This window comes from Agelaius phoeniceus, chromosome 7 (genome assembly GCF_051311805.1).
Source record: "Agelaius phoeniceus isolate bAgePho1 chromosome 7, bAgePho1.hap1, whole genome shotgun sequence".
Lineage (NCBI taxonomy): Eukaryota > Metazoa > Chordata > Aves > Passeriformes > Icteridae > Agelaius > Agelaius phoeniceus.
In genome coordinates, this window is record NC_135271.1 from 20,013,592 (window position 1) to 20,036,418 (window position 22,827).

Genomic DNA, 22,827 nt, shown 5'->3' on the forward strand with positions numbered 1-22,827 from the left:
TGTTTGGGTTTCTTGTAAACATCATCCTCATACCAGACAGGGAGCCCAAACCATTTGCCTCGAGGTAGATGCTGTGGCATTCTTTTCTGCTCAGGAAATGGAAAGCAGCATTGCTGCACACGCTGGGGTGGATTCCTCCACCTACTCCAGTAGGGGAGAATGATTGTGTTTGTATTGAAAATAGACAACATATCTTCCTTCTACTTTGTGCTTTGCTTAAACAATGTATCAGACAGTGCTGGGGTATGCAATTAACAGATGTATTTACTACAGAAGAAATGTAAAACAATTTTTGAAGTACTCATCCTGCAAAGGAAATGACCAAAACTAGGTCAGGGCGAGGAAGCACAGGTTTTGTACAGTTAAAAGAGTAACACAAATGCTTTTCTTAACTTCATCAGGCTTTGGATTCTGTCAAAGTTAGAGGCAAGGCCTTCGTCATCTTGCTGCTTTAGCCTTTACCAGATTCACTTTAAATACAGCAGAAGTTGTTTGTTTGACTCATTGTGTTTGTGATCAGATTCTCACAGACCAAAGCTCCTCAGTTTTGCTTCCCAGGCCATCATCAGGCAGCTGCTGGAGGATCATGAGTCACCCCTGTGTGGACTATTGCCCTCTCTGAGGCAGAACCAGACAAGTTCAAGATGTTTTTTAATTTCTAACCCTTTAGTCACATCTCTGTAAATGGGATATGCAAGTCTGCTACTAATGCAATAGCTGGACATTGCCTTTGTCCAAAGTGGAAAAGCCTGTGGTTTTTGAGGATACTATTAGGAAATTTTTTCCTTTTGCCATAAAATTGTGGTTAAGTGATGATCATGGTACTTGCACAAATGCAAAGCCAAAACCAACCACAGAGCAGGTCAGAGTCTCATATGATAACAAATTCCCCTTTACCTCACTGGGACTGGGATTATGTCCCGTATGACATCTGTCATCTTTCAGGCCATATGACAATGGCCATCTGTGTTTTCCCTTGCACACGTTTGGGCTCTTCTATTTACCCCACTTATAGGTCCTTTGGAACTAAATTGTGATTTTCCTTTCAGCTTTCAATATTGGTTTGCTTATGGACAGCTGCCAGTCTTCCTAGAATGGAAAATTATTCAAAACCAACATACAACAATTATTGTCTTGCCTTTTTTTATTTTATTCAGTATTTGGGCTGGCCCAGGGAAGTGCTACACACAGCAAAACCTATAACAACATGAGTGCTCGGTAAACAGCATAATTTCAAATTAATTCAGGCTTTAAAATATTAAACTTTTATAACAGTGCACAAGAGATTGACAGGGCTTCCAACAAAGCATTGCAGTAAGTGCCAGAGAAGTGAAGTGCTGTACAGCCATCATATTTAGGGCTTTGGGAGGAAGAATAAGATTGTGCATTGCCATAGACAAATACTGTTGAGATCTAATGTTTCTTAAATCTCAGGCTAATGGGAATGTTTAGGAATCAATAAGAAAAGCTGGCTAAGGCAAGTATGTGGCTGTTATACCACAAGTCTAGAAGCAGACAAGTCAGCTTTTTTATAACCTCATTATTCCTATATGTTACTCACCAGTGCTTTAGCACAAATCAGCTTTCCAAAGGATTTTGGAGCAAACAGTTAATCTTTATGAGCAATGCAAAATGCATTATGTCATAACATGCTGACACACAGATCTACATCTGAGCACAGAGGGGGTGTCTTTAACACCCCAAGTCTTCCCAGATGTAAGTTTCCTTTGGAAATCTGTTTAATACTTTCATTCTGCCAAAGGCCACAGCAGTTTTCATTGCAGCTCTCCTAGCTTATTTCTTAATTCATTTAACAATGTCCAGAAAGTTAGAAGCAAATATGAATATCATTATATCCATATGTCTTCAAATTTTTGTCATCTTCCTGTTAAATGATGCCATCTACTGTAGCATAACTGAATGACAAGTTTCTAAAAATGCAGAGAAATCTCCTTTATTTCCTTATTAATGTAAAATTATCAGGCATTGTGACATATTTTAAATTTCTATGGTTTTTATTGATAATTTGAATAATATATGGCAGCTGAGTATTCGCAGTGTAAAAAATTGGGCACTGAGGAAAGACTGCTTCTGTCTTGGAAAAAGAATCTTTATTAACTAGCAGTGCAAAAACAGGGGAAAGATAGCCTTTTTCTGCTCCTCATTGGAGCTGGCCTCTTTGCTGTAAGGCAGCAAGATCACATCTCTGAAAAAAAAAAAAACTAAAACAACAAAACAAATAAATGAAAAAAAGTAATTATGAAAAAATTGATGTAGGAATGCTCAAATCCTTGGATATGAATTTCCTAGTAAATAAGGACCTTGTTGTTTTAAACATATAGTTTAAAAATATGTGGTTTTGAAAGGCTAAGAAAGTGATGAAAAAGCTGAAAATCAGAATATTACAATCAATCAAACACATCTGGGTACAGAAAAGTGTGTATGCTATGCATCTCTCTTTATGTGTATGCAATTCATATAACTGTACATACAAGTGCAAATAGTGACAGTATTAGGTTCTTTTAAGTCCATACAATGGTATTTTTATTTAACAACTATGACTTGCCCTAGGAAAAAGGAATTTCTCCCCTTCCTTATTATGGTTCCAAATGAAAAGAGCATTTTAAACTGCAGAGCTGGTAGGTGCTCCAGCAGAGTGACAGCCAAGCAATCCATTGCTCTGGGTGCTGTGGATCTGTGCCCCTCCATGCTCTCCAGGGTGCATCCAACCACTCCTCCAGGATGGCTCACAGGCTCTAACCTCCCCAGCAGCTCTGCTGAGGCTCTGCCTCCCACAGCACACAGCTTTCGAGGGCTCCACATGTGCAATGAGCCACTCTGTGATTTGGTTTTTCTCTTGAGTCACTTCAAGATTTCATTCATAATCCTTCACTTCTATGTTTCAGCCTTCCTGTTTGTCAGGAAACGTTTGTCATTAGCCTTGACAAGACTGGGCAGCCTGTTTTTTCCCTAAGTGCCCACAGCAAGATCCTGGTTTGTGAAAAGGAGGAGAATGTTTCTTGCAGGAACAGTCAGCATCTAACTAAGCAGAGAATCAGCTTATTTCCCTGGGCTCCATGGATATGGTTCTGTGGGGTGAGAACTGGGAAGGCAAGCAACATTTTTAGAAAGTAGCTCTAGCCTGGCAGATTAGGAAGGAGGTCTAGACCCTATTCAGAGGGTACACATTGTTAGGTCCTTTGAAGAAGCATCCTCTGATGCCATAACCCTGTGACATGTGGGTGTGGGGAAGAGGCCGTCCTGAAAATGGGCAGCTCTTCTACATCTCTCTTGTGCAGAATATGAAGTTTCCAGAGAGGCCCAAAAAGGGCAGAAAAGGAAAATCTGAGTTTCTAAGTGATAGAGAATGTCTGAGGGGAGTGAGTTTTCATATGCCATTGGAAGGTTTTCCATGTTAAGATTTTTTGTGCGGTCAAAGGAAGGTAAAATACTGGATTCCAGCTTGATATCAAGCAAAGAAAAAAATATTGGCTTGAAAATATCTGGAAAGGGTTTTTGAAGCTTTGTTGTTCTAATCAAGACAGTGGTCAAAATCAACTCTTAACCATAAGGAGTGCCAGCCTTAGCAAGTCAACATTTTCCTGTTTCCTTCTTTTATAATTGAAAGTGCAAAAAAAAAAAAACAAAACCACAAGATGGTGTGCATGGACATGGACCGCCTGTAGTAGGATTGAAACTGGGAAAATAAACCCTCCTGTTCCAGGGAGTGCTCTGCCCCAGGATCTGAACTCTGGCTCTCCCCTCAGGGAGCCATGATTGTATTCCCCATTGCCCTTCCAGAGCTCAATGGAGGTAATGAATTCCATGGGTGAAATAGAGGAAAATGTCAGGTCCATGTGACCAAGCAAAACCAGCTGAGTGAGAAAGTGGGAAGGGAGCAGAAGGGGCAAACTAAGCTCAGTTGAGCACCTGGCAATAAAGGGGAACTGCTCAGGTACAAAATGAAAGGATTTGCAGAAGATGAAAAGGGAAGTTATGTGTTATGGGAAAGGTGAAATGCAGAGGAGGCATGAGAAGAAAGGAAATGCATCTAAGTGTGCCAAAGAACATTGGTATGGAATGGGAATACACACCCACAAATACAGAGAAGAAGAAAAAGGAAAGAAAGAGACCAGGATGCTAATGCAATGATGGAAAGATTAAAAACAGAGATTAAAAATGCAGGGAGGGAGAAAAAACCCATAGGATACAAACTGCAATAAATTTGGGCTCGGTCTCATGCTAGATAATTGTGGCCATTACAATTTGATGATATTCAGAAATTTTTTCCTGGAGCCAGCGGCAATTTTAACGTCAGAGTTTTGAATCACATCTTTTGTCTTTTTTTTTTTCTTTTTGAAGGGTATAGTAGGTAAATTATCCTCATATTAAAGTTTTAAGAATGATGTAGGCACAAAAATAGCTCTTTCTCCAGAATGTTGTTTTTATAAAGTGAATTATTTTTAATTATCCATGAAAAAAAAAATCTTATTAAATTATTCATGATGTTCAGTGATACTTATGTTTGCAATCTAAGACTTCTAATAACATCTACAAAACTTAAATGAGCTGGTAAAACTCAAATTAGATACTCTTAGTGTTATTTTACATTGGGTTCTTAAATGACCTGGCTGTCTGGATTGTGTTTTTTTAAGAAAATACCATCCCAAAATTTAATGTGTCAAGGCAGTTTTTGTCAACCTTTTCATATTCATAGTCTATAACAAGTTTGATCAGTAAAACAGCTGTTGGAAGGAATTCACAAAACCATGAATATTACAGATGAACAATATTTTTTTCTCAAGAAAAGACACTTGTAACATTTGAGCAGGCCAGCTGATACAATAATTGCAAACCATTTGGGCAATTAATGTGAGCATTTTTTCAGATCTGTCACATATGCTGGCTTTCAAAAAACTCTTTGAAGCCCCTTGGTGGCAGCTATTAATGCAAGATGCTGGAGACAGGGGTTGGTGCTGGACAGATGGCTTATCCCACATCCATGTGCAAGTGCTCCTGTTGGCACGTGGGGCCAGTGGCACTCTTGCTGGAGAGCTTAGGCATATTTACTCTTTAGCTGCAGCAGAGAATTCGATTGTTAATTAGACAGTAATTCTGTCTGACACTAAAATTACTCAAGACAGAAGATTATCACATATTTAATTGGGCTTTGGCTCAGCTCCAGGATGTTTTCACTGGTGTCTGTTTATAAACTCAGAGCAGACTCTACAATTAATGTAACAGATTCCCCAGTGCCTGAAGAGCAACATTTAGCCTTTTACTTCACATGCATGAACCAGGAAACCAAACAAACTATCCAACAGCTTTCATGTTACTCATTCGTAATTTGGAAAACACATTTGAAATAACGTCCAACACAACTTTTTCTGTTTCCAGTCACAGGATGTACCCATCTTGGGCAGGCTTATGCTGACAGGGATGTTTGGAAACCAGAGCCATGCCAAATCTGCGTGTGCGACTCGGGATCTGTTCTCTGCGATGACATCATCTGTGATGATCAGGAGCTGGACTGCCCCAACCCAGAGATCCCTTTTGGAGAGTGCTGTCCAGTTTGTCCACAAACAACAACACCACCTCCAAGAGTAAGTTTATTCTCACTGTTGTTTCTTTGGTGTTTCTGCCTTCTTGATGCACGTCAACCTCAATTCATTTTGGCTTAGGTCTTCTTAAATGCTTTCTTTTCAATGCCACTTTCTGAATTTAGGCAAATACTTAGGACGGACAATGCAGCTGATAATATTAAGTCTTCCAACTCAGTTTTATGTAGATAACGGACACCAAATAGTACCAAAATAGTAGAAAGGGACAGAAGGCAGCAGCTCAGTATTACATTTTTCATTTTATGGAAAAGCATAGGAATAATGCAAACACCTTATTTTTGAGTTCATACTCAACCCATATCCATGAAAATAATGTCAACACAGAGTCAAAGAAAATCAGAGAACTTTAATAGCATCTCTGAGTCTTCATTTGTTATCAACTCAATTCTATGTCATCACAGAGTGAATTTCCTTTTGCAGTCTTATTGCTGACTTAATGCCCTGTAAAGGAAAGGTGATTATACTGTACATACCTAATTTATCACCATCTTTTTATAGACACCAACATTATACAAACCAGTTGCACTAACTTAGCCTCAGCAAGATCAAGAATGTTAGTACATGCCCAGCCCCCCTTCCTAAGTCTTTCAGGGAGTGAGCCAGCTACACTGAGCTTTCAGCTTATCTGAACATTTCACCAGTGTTAAAGATCCATGAGGTTCTGTTCAAGTACCTAGGTTGCCACAGACACATTAAAAATCCTTATCTACAAAATAAGAGAGTGAGAGAGATGTGAGGAAGAGAGAGAGAAGATGCATTTCTGCAGCTCTGCAGCACATCTGTTTACACATGGAATGTCACACACAGATATGTCACAACAGATATGTCACACACAGATATGTCACCTAGTCTTATTTGCACCTCACTTGCAGTACTCCACTGCACCCAGGGTCCCCTGAGCTACTTCACTGAACATGTTGAGAGGTGGACATGAGTGGTATAGACAAGCATGCTGAAGATTCAAGTATACCTCCCCCTCTTTGTTTAGAGACTCTTCAGTTCTGGAGTTCCTGATAATGAAGAACACGTGAACTCCACCCACAGCCTCTCTCTTTGATGTAGGAGTTTGGTCAGGCCATTGGAAGCTGTCCTGATGACCTTGGGTGGTGGATAGGGAAATGCCATCTTGAAAGATACCAGATTGTTTCAGCTGAATATTCTTTGCTATTGAAGGTAGCAGCTGAACACAAAAATTGAAAATCCAGGTAGTACCATGTAACTGAATTATTAATTGAAAAATAAATAAATTGCAGCAGTAGGTCTGAGAATTTAAAGTTAGCAGTAGATCTGAGAATTTAAAGTTAGCTCATCACACTTCACATGCTGGAGTGAGAACGACACAAGAAAACTATCACAGCATTCCACAGTGGAATTCTGTCCCCATTGCACTCAATGGCAAAGCTGTACTGAATTAATTAGTGCCATGTTCTTGCCTCTAGGGGAGGTGTAATTCTATAAATTATCCAAGCAATAGTAGCTTGACTGACCAAAAACCCTACAGCTTTTAAATATCCTGAATAAGCATTAATGGAATTCATGTGAGAAAACTATATCAAATGTTTAAGCATTTTGCTCTTGTTAATGTGTGCAATTTTTTTTTTTTTTTTTTTTTTTTTTTTTTTGTAGACTCCTGGAGTAGTCAGCCGAGGCCCCAAGGGAGATCCTGTAAGTGCAGTTTGTTTGTTTGTTTGTTTTCCCAAGGAAACCAACAAAATCAAGACCCCATTATTCTAGTGGTTTATATCCCATTCAAGCTGCCAAGATACCGTGCTTTCATTGATGTCTGAACTGTATGCAGCAAGACTGTACCATATAGATATTTTGAAGTGGAGCTTTAGCTTCAACATCACTCTCAAAAATTTAAACTGAAAGAACAGCATTTAGTCCAAACTGTATCACGTTTGTTATATTTTTTTATATTTCTTTACAGAAGGAGAAAAAAATCTTTAAGACTCTACTAGCAGTAATAATTTCAGATTCAGGAACTGAACTGCTAAATATTTCTGATGTGTTTGATTATGTATCAGTTGTAATAAGGTTCCATTACCCAAGTGTTTCCATGTGTGAATTTTGTCTCTCTTCCCTGAATGTTTGGTTGTGGCCTTGTTTAGGAGAGGTTTCCCATCACAGACACACAGCCTTTGTTATGAATTGAAAGGTTTGTCCCTCAATGCCCTTGCAGTTGGAGGCAAGTGACAACATCTGTATCTGCTCTGTTTGTGTCTTTGCAGGGTTCTCCTGGAGTTCCAGGCAGAAATGGTCCCCCTGGCCCACCAGGACAGCCAGGGAGCCCTGGAGCTCCTGGGCCCCCTGGAATCTGCCAGTCATGTCCCAGTATAAGTGGAGGTGTAAGTCATTGTTATGTTCAGCTTCTCCCTTGGTGCTCATAGCCATGCAAAGCAATGCTGTAGGCACCTGTCCCCTGCACCTTCCCAGGTGCTTTGCTTTCAGTGGCATCCATCCCACTTGTGCCTTTGGGAAACAGAAATGGGTGGTACATGGGGTTTTGCTCTTGTTTTGGGTGTTTGTCCATAAAATTTCTCTGGAGTGCAATTAAATCTCTGCCTTACCTTATTTGTTTAAACTTTTGGGGCGAGATCTGCTGAAGGACTCAGAAATAATCTGATCAGAAAGAGTGTGATGGAGGATTTCTCTATAAGCTTAATAGTTAGGGAAGTCTCCTACTGTCCTATATTTCATCAATTCATGTTTAATAACAGAATATTCCAACAAGACTAGACTGAAGCACTGCCCCTCTGCTGGCAGGGAAGTGCCATGCAAGTACTCTTTGCCATGGTGCCTCTTTATTTCTGGCTCACTGGATGCTGAAGTCACTTCAGAAGAGCTGGGCACACCCAGCAAGTGAGCTGATTGTAACTGAAGTGTATTAGCACTGAGCCCCAGGCAGTGCTTTGTGACAGGGTGACACTGTCATCCATGCAGGCCACCAAGCCCAGGGTTACAAGATGGGACTTCTGTAGCACAAAGCTGAGAAATACTGTATGTTAAAATCATTGCTACTTTTGAGTACACAGATTATAACTTCCATATACACTTCCCACTCCCAGGTAAGCCAGAAAGTGAGGAAAGATGTCTCGTTTTTATTTAATCCTGAAAGGGATTGCTTCTGCAGGACTGACCTGTGGATCAGCTTACCAGTCCCAGTGGGCACTGGTTTGGGGTTTGGAGAGGCAAACACAGGAGAGGAAAACAGGCTGAATTAGTCTCCCATTCCAGCCCTGTATCAAAGATGTGCTGTTGGATCCTGACAAGAGCACAGGAGTCCTGCACCTGGTCAGTGCAGGAGCTGGATCCACAGTGCTTTGGGGGAACAGGCAGAACACTGCATGTGTTCAACCCTTCCTGCTCAACCACCTGTGGGCCAATAATGCATCACTCCACTAATGCCACATCGGTTGGCTGTCTGCTCATGTGAAATGAGTCATTCATTAGGCACAGCTAAAAGAAATCAGGAAAATGATAATGATAATAATAAACAGCTGTGCTCTTTGGAGCAACAAAAAATATTTCATCAACTTCCTTGAGTGACAACTAAGTCCAACAGAAAAGAGACAGACAGAGAAAATGGGAAAGAAGCTAAGAAGGAGTCAAACCACAGTAAAAGGAGAGAGAAAGGTAATTTTGTGGCTCAGCTAAGGACCAGCTGTCAAGAAGAAAAATGGATGTGCCCAGCCTAGAGAGCTAATGTCACCATGACCTCAGAAAGAAGACACTGTCTGGGATTCTCTTATGTAAATGTATGGCAGCTATAGGTCAAGCTAGTACTACTCAGCAGATACAAATGAGTTATTTCTGTGCATTTGTTATACCAATGTAAAAAAATACTTGGTATGTAGCAATCACTTTTTTTTTTCTTTTTCTTTTTTTTTTTCTCTCTTTCTTTTTTTCTTTATTTCTTTTACAGAGTTTTTCTCCACAGTATGACTCCTATGATGTGAAGGCTGGTGGAGCTGGTATCGGGTACCCACAACCCATTGTAAGATGATAAAGCCTTTTTTTCTGTCCTTTCTTCTTTTTAAAGAATATATTTTCTGCTCATAGATTATACCTTGGATGTGTATGTATCCTGATTTTAATCTAACAATATAAGTTTTCATTTAATTATTGCCTGCAAGTTGAATGTGATGTAAGGCACCAGTTTGTTCAGCAACACTGTTCTAGAAAGTAGCTATAGATGATCTGGATTTTTTATTTTCCACTTTCTTTCTTCACTTTCTTACCTTCCTTTTCCAGATCTCTGTCTGTGATTCACCTTCTTACACTACCTGAATATTTTTCCTTTTCTGTCTCATGTACATTCTTCATTTATCTACTTGATATTCTTCCACTTATTTCTTCCTTTCGTTCCAACAATTTTTACCTCTTCCACTGCCTTTAATCTTCCTTCACCCACTCAGTATCATTTGTTTTTACTGAGCATGATATTCCACACTTGCTAACTTTTCCACAATTCAAACTTGCCTGATAACAAGTGAGTAAACCCTTCTTATAAACTTTATTCATTCCAAAACTCAAACTATTTTCACTTTTTCTTTTTACAATTACCATTTTTTTACCCACAGCTACTCAGACTGTGTACTAATGATGCTGTATCTGCCTGCTAGACCTGGTCAAGATTTTCAGGTTTTTAAGTGAGAAAAAGCATGGACTGCCTCAAAGAGTTGTACCTGAGCTATGTTTCATGTGTAATATAAATCTGAATGTTGCACCTCATTATTCTCCTTTTAGGCACTGGGATTTAGAGATATTCAACATGAAGTGTTCTTGATTCAGGCAATCTGCTACAGAGAGGGTGTGGTGAATTGCTGCTACTGGAAATTGGCTGTGCTTCATTGAGCATAATCACTATTTTCAGCCCAATTCTGCATAACATAGTTTGGGTATCACATGTTGTAGCATACTAAGGCAGTTCCAAGAAAATGGAGGGCGGAGAGGAGAGGAATTCCGTTTGATCATCTTGTGAAATAAGGTTTACTAATCACAACAGCTCTTTTTCCTGAAATATAATCATTATTTTCTCACATTCATTTTAATCTATTTCTACCTCCTTCATTTCCTAATATGATCATCCATGCATTTTTCTTCAACCATCCATTTTTGTCCTTGTTTATTCTTTGATTCATATTTACTCCTCACAGTTTTCACCCACAGCTGCCATCTGCATTAAGACTTGGTGTCTTAATATGGGATGTGCTGAAGCAGGCAGATAACAGAGGCACCTTCAGTTAACAGCTGTGGTTAACTCCTCTCTGTTTTGGTTTTTTCCTTGGAAGTGATTAGTGATTTCTTGTGCTCTGACTCCTGGACTCAGGTTAAAAAAACACACCAAACTACTTTATTGAGCACTCTAGAACATCTTCAGGGTTGTCTGTATATTTTCAGGTCACAAGGGCTTTTATATTGCATCATAGCATACATGACCTCAAAGTACCAGCAGTTACAGGCAGATGTAGCTGAAATCACTAGAGCTAAATAATGCTTATAATTTTCATTACATAGACTAATTTCTTTATTATTTTATAAATTTATCAATTTTAATTTAAATGCTCCTAATGAATAAATATCCAAACTGAAATAATTTGGAATAGTAGCAAAACAATAAGATATAGTAGCAGCATTGGCTGTGTGTGGTTACCATGCCTGGTATTTCCTCAGTCACACATCTCTCCATTGCTGCATTCATTCCCATGGTTTTACACCACTTGTAGACTGGTTTTGTGCTTTACATCTCAGTTTCTCTTCACTTGCCCATGTAACCTCCACATATTGTCTTTGTCTCTTTCCACCAGTGCACATTCTCTAACTGGAGGATGCTCATCTGTTCAAAGTCTGGAGATTCTAGCAGCAAGCACACCCCTAACTATCAGTTTATCTCCTCAGTGTGTAACTTGAAAAAGATTACATCTCGTTTGTTTATAGCTATATGTGTAATTGATTGATTGCTGTTGATGGCTTTAATTCTGGTTGGATCTATAGCTACTTTATACCAAATGAGTTCTAATAATTAACAGGGACTGCTCATTGTATTTACATCAGAGGCAACCCCATTTCCCAAACCCTCACAGCTCTGCCTCTTGCTGTACTTGTCTCCTAGAAAATAGCAAATATTAACATGACGCATTTTTTAGACAAAAGACAACTGTGAACTAATTTTTTTTTGTAGTATAGTAAGGTACTGTCCTACATATGCCAGTATAGTACAGCAATACTGATAATGTTGTATTATGAAAATTAGGTTCATGAAATTGTAATACATGACCTTTTCTGACACAATATGACACTATTTTGTGAAACAAATTCTGTGCAATATTAACTATGGAATATTCTGCCAGTACTGCAGCACACAGTGATCCTCATATCATCCATATATGTGATTCTTTTGGCTGTAGGAAACACATGAAGAGTTTAACAAAAGCTTTTTTTTTAAAGAACCCCCTATAGCTGCAGTAAACCACTGTGCTAACTTATAAATGTTTTCTGTTTTGCAGTATCAAATGCTTTTGTCATTGTTGCTACAAGAAGTACAAATATTGAGGTTTGATTAGTTCAGACCTCATTTCTTTCTTATGGCTTCGTACTGTTAAAGCTCAGAAAATATTTCACTGATGAAAATGTTTGCCTTACTGACTACAACAAAAGTATGGCCTTAATTCAGTGTATCTCTAGGTCATGAGGAGTCTCTAGTGTTGGGCTAATTAAGCTCAGTTACATGGCAGAGAAGCTGACACTCATTTTCTCTGTCTAACAGAAATTCACTTCTACTTTCCATTCTTCCCCTTCAGGCAGCTGAAAAGCTGCTTCTGAGCATCCCTCTGGGGTCTAGAGAAGGGCAGTAGTGACTCAAAAATGAAAAGCTGCAGCTCTGAAAATACCTTGGGAGTATATTAGCCAAGCCTGCAAGGAGCAACCCAGTGAAGCCTTTTCTGAAGGGACAACTAGAAAATGTATTTCTTCAGCACTGTGTGAATATACTGCTGTTTCCTTTTTACTGCACCAAGTGCAAGTCACTGAGGACTTTTCTCTGAACTAATTATGTAAAAGTTTATTTCACGGTTATTGATGGCTATTGCAACTATATTAAGCTTCATAGCTATATTACATTAATGTAACCACTGTTTTTTAATCTATGCTGTAGAGTGGCTTTCCAGGACCCCCTGGCCCCAGTGGCCCCCCTGGCCCACCTGGACATGCAGGTCCCCCTGTAAGTAACGTTAATCTTTTCATAATCGTCTTGTATTCTTCTACATGAGCTCCTCCTTTTCTCTGTCATAAACATTAAGCACCTTTTCAACTGACAAATCTGGATACTATGCTGAAGAATTTTATGCATAAATGTCATTTTGGGCTGTACCATCGCCAGGACTCAAGAGCTGAGGTCAATGTACTGTCCTGGCTTAAATCCTTGTGTACCCCTTGAGATCTCTGCAAGTCCAAGTTAACATTATTTGAAGACATGCCACTGCCTGACATCCTGCTGACATTCCCAATGTCTATCCATGCAAAATATTAACAGAAGGTAAAGGAAAGTGGGATACACTTTCAGTGAACACACCAAGGGGCTGAGTTTTTCAACATCCATCTCCTTTTAGAAGAGCAGATTAATTCTGTTTTCTTGGAGGCATGTTCTACCTGTTTCTGGTAATTTCACCTTCAGTCATTTGTTGACTGATCAGACTACAGTTTTCCTTACAATTATGGGAAATTATATAAAATATATAATTATATCAAATATAACTGCACCATGGAATGGTGCATGTAGCTGTTCACATCTTGACTGAGTTTTTTGCTGCATTCCAGGGCTCTGCTGGATACCAGGGCTCCCCTGGAGAACCAGGACAACCTGGCCCTCCCGTATGTACCCGTTCAGTATCTCTGTGTATGTTAGAGACATGACCTTAAAAGTGTGAATCTGTGTCACCTCTGCAGTGGATGGAAATTTTGCAGTTTATCCTAGTTGTTTATTATGATGCATGTAAAATGTAAAAGTATTTATGATGGCTAATGCATTTGTAGCTTGAAGACTTAATATTTGTTATTATTGTAGTTAATATTAATTACTTTTCTACAGGGACCTCCAGGCCCTGTTGGAATGATAGGCCCAGTTGGTCCACCAGGAAAAGATGTAAGTTCACTATTATTCATCCCATTATTAATAAATAAGAATAAAAAGGTTCATTAAGTTGCAAGACAACAGAGGACATTGATTTTATTGCATTTGAGAATTTTTAGCATCTCCCTATTTCTCTATTTGACATGTCTTCAAGAAAATAAATTTGGCTTACATGAGGTCTAATTGTCTATTCCATAAAAGGTCCAATTTTAGCAGACAGTTTGATTGATTAAAAAAAAAGTACATAAGCATGAAACAAGCAATTTATTTGGTGCAAATTAAATTAGCAGTTATAAAGAAAATCAAACAGTAGTGGTAGCTTTCTGCTCCCTTAAAATCTTACTATGGGACTTACAGCCATTGACACCATTATGTGTGTCACAGCTGGGAGTCCTGAACAGATGGAGTACCAGCCAAGGTACAAACATCTACAGCTTGTGTCCATTTTGAGTGTTTTACTGAGAAGAATAAGTTTTCTAGGATCATCTCTTGCTAAAGATTTTCTTGAAGTAGCTTAGAAATTAACTAGAATCTTGTTAAAGGCTGAGTTTATAAATTCTGGCAGTTGTTTTCCAGAAGGCAGTGACAGAGTGAACTGTCACCCTGAGAGGAATTGCACGACCACCACTGTCTTTGGTGGAAGTTTCACCTGTTTGCTCCAACTCACCTTGTTCTACCACAACTGGTGCTTTGCCAGTAAGTCAAGCAATAACAAAACACTAAAAAAAAATTATTTTCTTTCAACAGGGAGAACCAGGAAGACCAGGCAGGAATGGAGACCGCGGAATCCCTGGATTACCGGTATGGAAAATCTCCCATTAACAATTGTCTTCTAATCATAGGTTTTGTTTTCCCACATCAAGTTAGTCAGATGAACATGACACACAGTGAATGTTGCTTTGTGTTCTTCATACAATAAGTACATTATTTATTAATCTTTCTATATTTATGTGTTTAGGGTCACAAAGGACACCCTGGAATGCCTGGGATGCCTGGGATGAAAGGCCAACGAGTAAGTATTGAGTATGTTGATTATAGCTGACTCTATTACTCTCCTTGAATGATGGTGTTGCACAGTTGTGATCTTTCAGCCATTTCCAGGACTGAATCATATAACTAAAGTGAATTTCTGCACTATGTAATCTGAACTTCCATAACAAAGATTCAAGTTTTTTCTGGTTACCTCAGTTGTAGAGCTCCATCCCCAATGCTGAAAAGGGTTCCAACAGCTGATAGCACTCATTATTGAAAATATGCCCCTTTTGGGGGCTTAATATTTTGCCAAGAGGAATCAAGTTTTCCAGAATGCAGGAGGAATACAATTCACAGATATGGTTTTACTTTCCTACAGGGTTTTGATGGAAAAGATGGTGCCAAAGGTGACAGTGGTGCTCCTGGTCCAAAGGTAAAAATTTAGAGTGTCATCTTTCTAAGCAGGTAGAGTAATGAGCCCATTATTTGCTGTATAGCTGTGCTTTGCATTTTAAACAATTAGAAAAATAAAATAGTCATTAAAGAAAGCCATTTAATGCCTCCATGAAAAGAATATTAATCATTCTGAAGTAGTTAGATATTTAGAACCACATGATGTCCCAATTTTCCAGCCATAATAAACATGAGATACCAAAATGAAGGGACAAGTCTTGATCATCTGACTTTCCTGCATAGTATTTTGAAAGCTGAGTCTTTCTGATTTTTGTTTCCTGTTTCATTTTTGATTTGACACTTGTTTACACTTCTTAGAAATCAGTTCATGCGGAGGACACCCAGCACCCCATAGAAAGGGATAACAAGTTGGGCTTTTTCTGTGTCTCTTCCCCTTGAATAAACCAAAAAGTGTTCTCACCAAAGTTCATTTTCTTTTCTCTCTGTAACAGGGTGAAACTGGTCTTCCTGGAGTAAATGGAGCACCAGGCCAACCGGTAAATATGTGCATCCTGGAGTGTTTAAATATTAGCTGAGTTGTTCCTCATCCTTTTAACTTTACCACATGCAGTGGACTATAGTGAGTTACACAAATAAGAGCAATGTCTCTTTGCTCAGCCATCTGATTTTAGAGGCCATTTAACAGATTCATTTTTACTATGTTTTCTAGGGACCAAGAGGTCCAGCTGGAGAAAGAGGAAGACCTGGGAATCCTGGTGGCCCTGTAAGTAATTGCAGACATTGCTCTTATCTAGAGGCAGCACATATGTGGATTCAATATGTTGAGAATTCCCTACTTCCTTAAAGCAGTTGTAACGTAAAGGAGTAAAAAACTACATAGCATGAAAAAATCTCACATGAAACCTTTTCAGTCCCCAATTAAAGATGTAACACTTCTAACCCACAACACGTTCACTATCTTATTTCCTGTTTTGCTTTTTGAAATGAAAAGATTACGCATTGAGGGAGACTTCAGTGTTTCAGCATAAGCTCAGGTTTGGCAAAGAGAAGCAGGGGGGAGGAGTGGAAGCAGAGAGTGGCAGGGGACGGTAGAGAGAGGGAAAAAATGCAATCTCAGAAGTAACTTGTGGGAAACTATAAAATTCCCCTTTGACAGGTTAGAGGGTACATCCCTTGCTCTGAAGGAACTCTTATTTCATAGCATTCAACACAATCAACAAAGCAGTTTACAGCCAGCCCCTTGTTTGTGCAGACACTGCATAACCTGAGCAGAGGGTCTGGTCTAATATGGCTACAAGACAGGCAACAGGGTTTAAAAAGTCATCAGTGTTCATCAGGTTTTTGGAGTGAAATTTAGTCTTTTATGTGAATCAGAAGTGATTGTTACTTTGAAGTACACATCTGTTGCAATCTTACTTAATCACATAGACAATGTGAATGTAGCTGTTATTTCCTTAAGAAATTTAATAGGAATGTATTTTTACATCTTCCTGTCACAGTGCAAGTCACGTAAAGTGTTGGATATTCCTTCACAAAATATTCAGTTAATAATTACTTTGGAATTTCTCATTTAAGGAATCCTTGGGTCTTAGTTAACTAAGTGGAAAGAACAGATACAAAAATATGGTCCCTGAGTCATGGACATGAAAGGATGTGGGTTCTGTGTCCAGGGTAGTGTTCTAATACCTCTCTTCTTTCTGTAGGGTGCCCATGGCAAAGATGGATCTCCAGGAGCAGCAGGCCCACCTGTAAGGCAACTTTGACTTTCAGTATTTGTGTTGCTTTAATCCAATTACTTCTAGCAGATGTTCTGCAGTGCCAGCAAACCCAAAATTGGGGTGCACTTGTTCAAGAATGAGCATTATATTTATTTGTGTTTCAATTGTGTATATTTCATTGTGTTGGTTAATGTACTTAAAGGACACAGGGTGATAGGAGAGCTTTAATACTGTAAATCAGAAAATGCAAAAATCCAAACCCAGATTATTCTCAGAGAACATATAGATGGATGGAATTGCTGCACTACACAAAGATCAAATTTTGAATGATTTTATCAAATAAATTATTCTGCTGTCTGGAGTTGGCAAATATTTTTCTTTTCCATCTGCCTAGAAACCTGAGCATGTCCACTTGGGTGTGTAACAGCTGCATTGGCTTTTTCTCCTTCTTTTTTTATAATTAGAACAAATTTTGAAAGTTTTTTATAACTTAATCTGCCTAATGATAGATTTCATGTTTTTAAATTTAAAACACAGAAATTCAGCTGAACATCTGAAAGTCAGGGTAACTAAGATGTAGGTGTGATATTTTAGGACTGGCCAAATCTCATCTTTTACAGCATGATTTATATTTGCTAGTTTCCAGGTGTTTCCTTACTCAGAGAAAAATCTCATAATCAGACTCCCTTTTTTAACTTAAGATTAATTCCATATGGCTTTTACCTTTTGCATTAATAGTATTTCTTTCACTTTAAAGGGTCCCCCAGGTCCCCCTGGAACCGCAGGATTTCCAGGCTCTCCAGGTTTTAAGGTACTCAACTAAAGACATATAAGTACATGGGATTTGGTCCTTTCTCTAGTTACACAGCTGATGTCACTCTACATCATTATTTTATGAGCCCTCCTTTTCCTGGCTGCTATTACACTGTTTGCAAGCCTAGAACAGATGTGCTATATGCAGCATGAGACAAACCCAATCCTCATCACCTTTGTGAATGCCCACAACAAATTAATGGTAGAAACCATTAATTTAATGCTGATTGCCATGGAGATGACTAAAATGCCTTCATTTCCTCATTTTACTGGGTTTTTTTTCCATAGGGTGAAGCTGGTCCTCCTGGTCCTGCTGGTGTTAGTGGTAGTCCTGGAGAGAGGGGAGAACCTGGTCCTCAGGGAAATGCTGGGCCACCTGGGCCTCAGGTACATGAATAGCACTTGGGACCTGAGAGGTGCTGTGCCACCTGCTCTTCACAGAGCCCTTTGCTCTGGTTCTGGGTTAGCAGCATTGGTTACTCTGTTATATTTATTTTTCCAGGGCCCTCCTGGAAGAGCTGGAAGCCCTGGAAACAAGGGTGAAATGGTGGGTACTTTCCACATCTCTGCCATTGCTGCACTCTGTTGGTGAGGGTCACTGTTTCGACTGGGTAGAGTCCACCAATGCCACTCTCTCTTCATCTCTGTCTGTTGTTCTCTCTCTGCAGGGACCTTCTGGTATTCCTGGTGCTCCTGGTCTGCCAGGAGGCCGTGGTCTTCCAGGTCCTCCAGGTGCAAGTGGAAACCCTGGGGCAAAAGGCAGTCCGGTGAGTTATTGATGGTAATTACACTCGTTGTACCAACAAATATGGTGGAAGTAAGCCTGGTACCGTTAAAAAACCCCATTGATCTTCTCCTATTTACTTGAAATAGTGTAATAAATTCTTTTATTATGAAAATAGGAAATTATTTTTATAAATAAATATAGCATATTTTGTTTCATATATATAGGTATTGCTATATATAATGATTATACATAAATATGATGATAATACCTAGTTGCTTTCCTAAATTATCTACAAATTCAGATACAACAAAGATGCTGCTTCTGTAAAATGTAAAACATCAAACAAAATCTGTTTTACAATCTTATTTTCACCTGTTTTAATTCCCAAGGGCTGAGTCCACAGTCCACTAAACCCCGTGGGTTGTATCTGGTCTTTCACTGTCACTTACCCCAGCAGGCCCTTTTCTTACAGCCTTACACCACATGTAGCTCTTTGTCAGAGAAAATACCCAGGGACTTTCAACAAAAGACTCAGTGGTGTCTGAAATAGCTCAGGAACAGACATAAAATTTTACTCAATGGCGTTTAAGATTGTATCACTTCTTTCCTTTACTGCATTTTTAAGGAGTCCCATGGCTTCCACTTACAGGTTCGGCCAGCGCATGCTGATTCCTGTGCAGAATGATAAATAAAAAAAATGAGTCAATAATTTGAAATATCATGTCTACTTCCTTGTATTTCAGTATGTCTAGTAGCTCTAGAAAGATGCCCAGCTGCAACCCATAATTTTAATTGGATTTTCTACTTTTTAGGGAGACCCTGGTAAGGATGGTGCAAAAGGAGATCCAGGCCCAAAAGGCGAGCGCGTAAGTGATTTCAAGATGTGTCCAGAGACTTCTTTCAGGGAAGCCTGAACCCTTAATCTTTCCCCATACAAAATCTGTGGGGTTTTTTGAGACTTCCAACTCACTGATTGGCTTGGTTTCTGTTGTTGCCAGGGTGAAAACGGCACCCCAGGTGCTCCTGGGCCTCCTGGTGAGGAAGGGAAGAGAGGTGCAAATGGAGAACCTGGGCAGAACGGAGTACCTGGTACCCCTGGAGAAAGGGTGAGCTGTGGTACATGACCCTTTGAGCCAAGACAGAGACAGAAAATTCTGAAGTTCAAAACACTTGCAGGAGAAATTTGGCTCCATGTATCTTCTCAGAAAATTCCAGATGTGAACTGGGTTACAAAACTGGGAGAATTCTTATCTAGTTTCTCCTCTGAATTGCAGCTCTTGGATCTATCTCAGTTGGAAAAAAATTAATTTCTTTCAGTTTCTGATATAGAAGAAGCAGTGATCTGACATATCTGGAAGTTTTACCAAAACATTTTTGCTGAGAAGCAATCATAAACTATGAGAACTACAAGGGGAATGAATAATCAAAATTTCAAAATTACTTCTCAGTTAACAAAAATAAACAATCAAAAGAATTTCTGCTCTGGAAAGTGAAATGAATGTAAATTCTTCTACATTCAAGATATGTCTTTATATCAACATCTCTATTGCTAATACATCTTCAATATCAGTAACAACAGTATTGTCAGGATGTTGTCTATGTTATAATATTTCAACTGCAAACAGGTTTATTGGCTAGTATATTAAATAATTTTCCAAAAATTTAATCATTCTCTCAGAGAAATCCACTAATTGTTTCATTCAAAATAAATAGCAACATCATTACAAATTTTAGATTTCTGTTCCCATCAGAAACAAAGGAAACTGTGCTGATCTATTTGAAAGTGCTAACTTAATAATTGATTGCAATATTTGCCGAAGCTATGAGGAAACCAAAGATGCATAATGAACTAATTAATTATACTAAACATATAAAGGGGGCTGCAAAATTAAATTTATAGTTCAAATTTCTTTTATAAAGATAGTAGCAAATATAAATATTAAAACAATACAACAGAGCTCTTCTCAGTATTGAATTAGAGGAAAATAATTGTCAATACTGAATCTGATTTTTGTTTTTTATAGTACTTTAGAAAACTCATAAATAATGATGCAGGGCCAGCTAAAAATAAAGGAGGACGGTATAATTTCAACAGGAACACTAAAATCTTCTTACTACACTGAAATGCCACTTTCATTTTTTTTTCCCATTAATTTTCATAATGCTAAGTCTAATGGTAAATAGTTTAGAAGATAACCCAGTTACTATTACCTGTGTCATCCTGCCTGTGATCCATAATTTGTTTTTTATCTGGCAGGGCTCCCCTGGCTTCCGTGGCTTACCCGGTAGTAATGGGCTTCCAGGCGAAAAGGTATCAATCTTCCTCCAAAGGAGTCCTCCAAACTTTTGGAGAATCCTTATGAATTTGGATGGACAATTTCAGATTCAATGCTGATTCCCTTGCTTGTGAATCTCCACATCTCTTTCCAGGGTCCTGCAGGTGAGCGTGGCAGCCCAGGTCCCCCTGGCCCCAGTGGACCTGCAGGAGAGCGTGGACAAGATGGAGGCCCAGGTCTTCCTGGAATGAGAGTAAGACAGGACATCTCTGAGAAAAGGGGATAAACTTTGCTAGAGATGACTCATCTGAGCTGATGTGGTAGAGGAGTCCAACCAGAGATCCTTTCTATGAGTTCCTTTAGGCAGTAGTAGCATCCATTCATGGTGGGGCAGGTAATGGAGCAGAGTCACAGGGCATTCCCAGGACACTGGCACAACAGAGTCAAGAGGCTTTGGGAGGCTCCCAGAGCATGCAAGGCCCTGCCATGAGAAATGCTTCTAATATGAGTCAGCACTGGGTGATTTTCTGCATTAGCTCTTTGCATTTCAGCAAATTCTAACATTAGGTATTATGGGGTTTTATTGAAATATGTTTCTATATATATGTCTCAGTTATTATGTAAATAGACTTAAGTAATTAAATTAGATAGTAAGTATTTCAATATACATGAGTATTATATTTTTGGCACATTTGTAATTAGAGCAAATAAGCTGTTGGTCAGTTTTTTACAGTACATATCAGTAAGATTTCAGAGATGGCCTATTGTGTAGACAGCATCTAATTGTACATGGAACAACGTTCTGGGAGCTGTACTAAGAATTAACAACTCCTAACAACAAATATATTGACATTCAAAAGCCCAGCTGCAGGCCTCTAGGAGCTAAAGATTTTATTGGCAAGGAAACTGAACTATTTAAAATACAACAAAAACAATATTTAGAAATTTAAAGAAGTTAATGAAAAAAGTGTTGCACATTGTGTTGCTTTTAGGTAGAGTAGGTGTGTAGTCAGAATTGTTTAATTTCTTTTTTTTTCCACCTAAATATGGTTTTCTTCCACATAATGAAAGAAATTTTTTGTGCTAATTGATTAATATCTAGTGTCTTGCTGATATACAACTCTCAGAAAAAAAACAATAAGCCCATAATGGCAGAATTTGTTTGCTTTCTCCAATTTTCACCTTCATGGGCTGAAGGAAATGGAATGATCTTTATTAAAGAGGATGATAACAAGCAACAGTTTTTATATATTTATATTCATTAATTGAAACTTCATAATGTGCACTTTAAACTGAAGTATAACACTTCTTTTTTTCCTTCAATTTGCAGGGCTTGCCCGGAATTCCAGGAAGCCCTGGAAGCGATGGGAAGCCTGGCCCTCCCGTACGTACATTGTGCAAATATTTTACCCCAGTCCTCCTGCTGACCCAACCCGACCCTAATCCCACAGCATCCACATGACAGGTTGTTATCACAGCCAGATTTATTCCCTCCTCTCTGGTTGCTTTAACTGCCAGAGCCCTTTTTATGCTGCATCATTGTAAGAGCAGCCTGCAAACTCTGTCATTTGGTACCATGTAAAATGCAGAGCAGATGGGCCACAGTTGCAGAACAGAACACATAATGAGTTTTGAACAGTGTCTCCCCCTCACTCAATGTTGAATGAGTCCTGGGAATTGCTTTATTTCACCTCACAGATGCCACATCTTCCTTTCTTTGTGCTTATCCCAGGGCAATCAGGGTGAATCTGGACGCTCTGGCCCACCTGGCCCTCCAGGCCCCCGTGGCCAGCCTGGTGTGATGGGTTTCCCTGGTCCTAAGGGCAATGAGGTGAGTGGGATTTCTCCTCTTCTGTGAAATTTGACTCACCTTGCTTGGTGAGTCAAATGTTAAACTAAATTACTCCATAGTGGGGCTATCTCATACTGCAGCTTTAGACAATTGTCCACTGACCATAAACAAGTATTTCAAATGTAGTCTTTCTTTTTTGTAAGGGTGCACCAGGCAAGAACGGAGAAAGAGGCCCTGGTGGACCACCTGGACCACCTGTAAGTTTTGCTAATATTTTGTTTAATAATGACACAGTATTCATAATAACTTGATGAGTCTTATAAAAGTGGTATCACTCTCTAACCATAGCCTAATTTTGTCTTT

The 22,827-nt window shown here is 39.1% G+C and overlaps 1 protein-coding gene across 1 annotated transcript in view; it reads left to right on the forward strand.

The window, feature by feature from the left end:
• The window catches only part of COL3A1 (collagen type III alpha 1 chain), a 49,097-nt gene that overhangs the window by 12,351 nt on the left and 13,919 nt on the right, over nt 1–22,827 (forward strand). The window contains exons 2-25 of the mRNA XM_077181148.1: nt 5,398–5,603; nt 7,248–7,286; nt 7,853–7,969; nt 9,547–9,618; nt 12,778–12,843; nt 13,440–13,493; nt 13,711–13,764; nt 14,500–14,553; nt 14,711–14,764; nt 15,104–15,157; nt 15,630–15,674; nt 15,848–15,901; nt 16,842–16,886; nt 17,614–17,667; nt 17,958–18,056; nt 18,172–18,216; nt 18,338–18,436; nt 19,209–19,262; nt 19,395–19,502; nt 20,654–20,707; nt 20,827–20,925; nt 22,003–22,056; nt 22,405–22,503; nt 22,668–22,721. Of these exons, the coding sequence (XP_077037263.1) occupies nt 5,398–5,603; nt 7,248–7,286; nt 7,853–7,969; nt 9,547–9,618; nt 12,778–12,843; nt 13,440–13,493; nt 13,711–13,764; nt 14,500–14,553; nt 14,711–14,764; nt 15,104–15,157; nt 15,630–15,674; nt 15,848–15,901; nt 16,842–16,886; nt 17,614–17,667; nt 17,958–18,056; nt 18,172–18,216; nt 18,338–18,436; nt 19,209–19,262; nt 19,395–19,502; nt 20,654–20,707; nt 20,827–20,925; nt 22,003–22,056; nt 22,405–22,503; nt 22,668–22,721 (1,733 nt within the window). The remainder of the gene's footprint in view (nt 1–5,397; nt 5,604–7,247; nt 7,287–7,852; nt 7,970–9,546; nt 9,619–12,777; nt 12,844–13,439; nt 13,494–13,710; nt 13,765–14,499; nt 14,554–14,710; nt 14,765–15,103; nt 15,158–15,629; nt 15,675–15,847; nt 15,902–16,841; nt 16,887–17,613; nt 17,668–17,957; nt 18,057–18,171; nt 18,217–18,337; nt 18,437–19,208; nt 19,263–19,394; nt 19,503–20,653; nt 20,708–20,826; nt 20,926–22,002; nt 22,057–22,404; nt 22,504–22,667; nt 22,722–22,827) is intronic.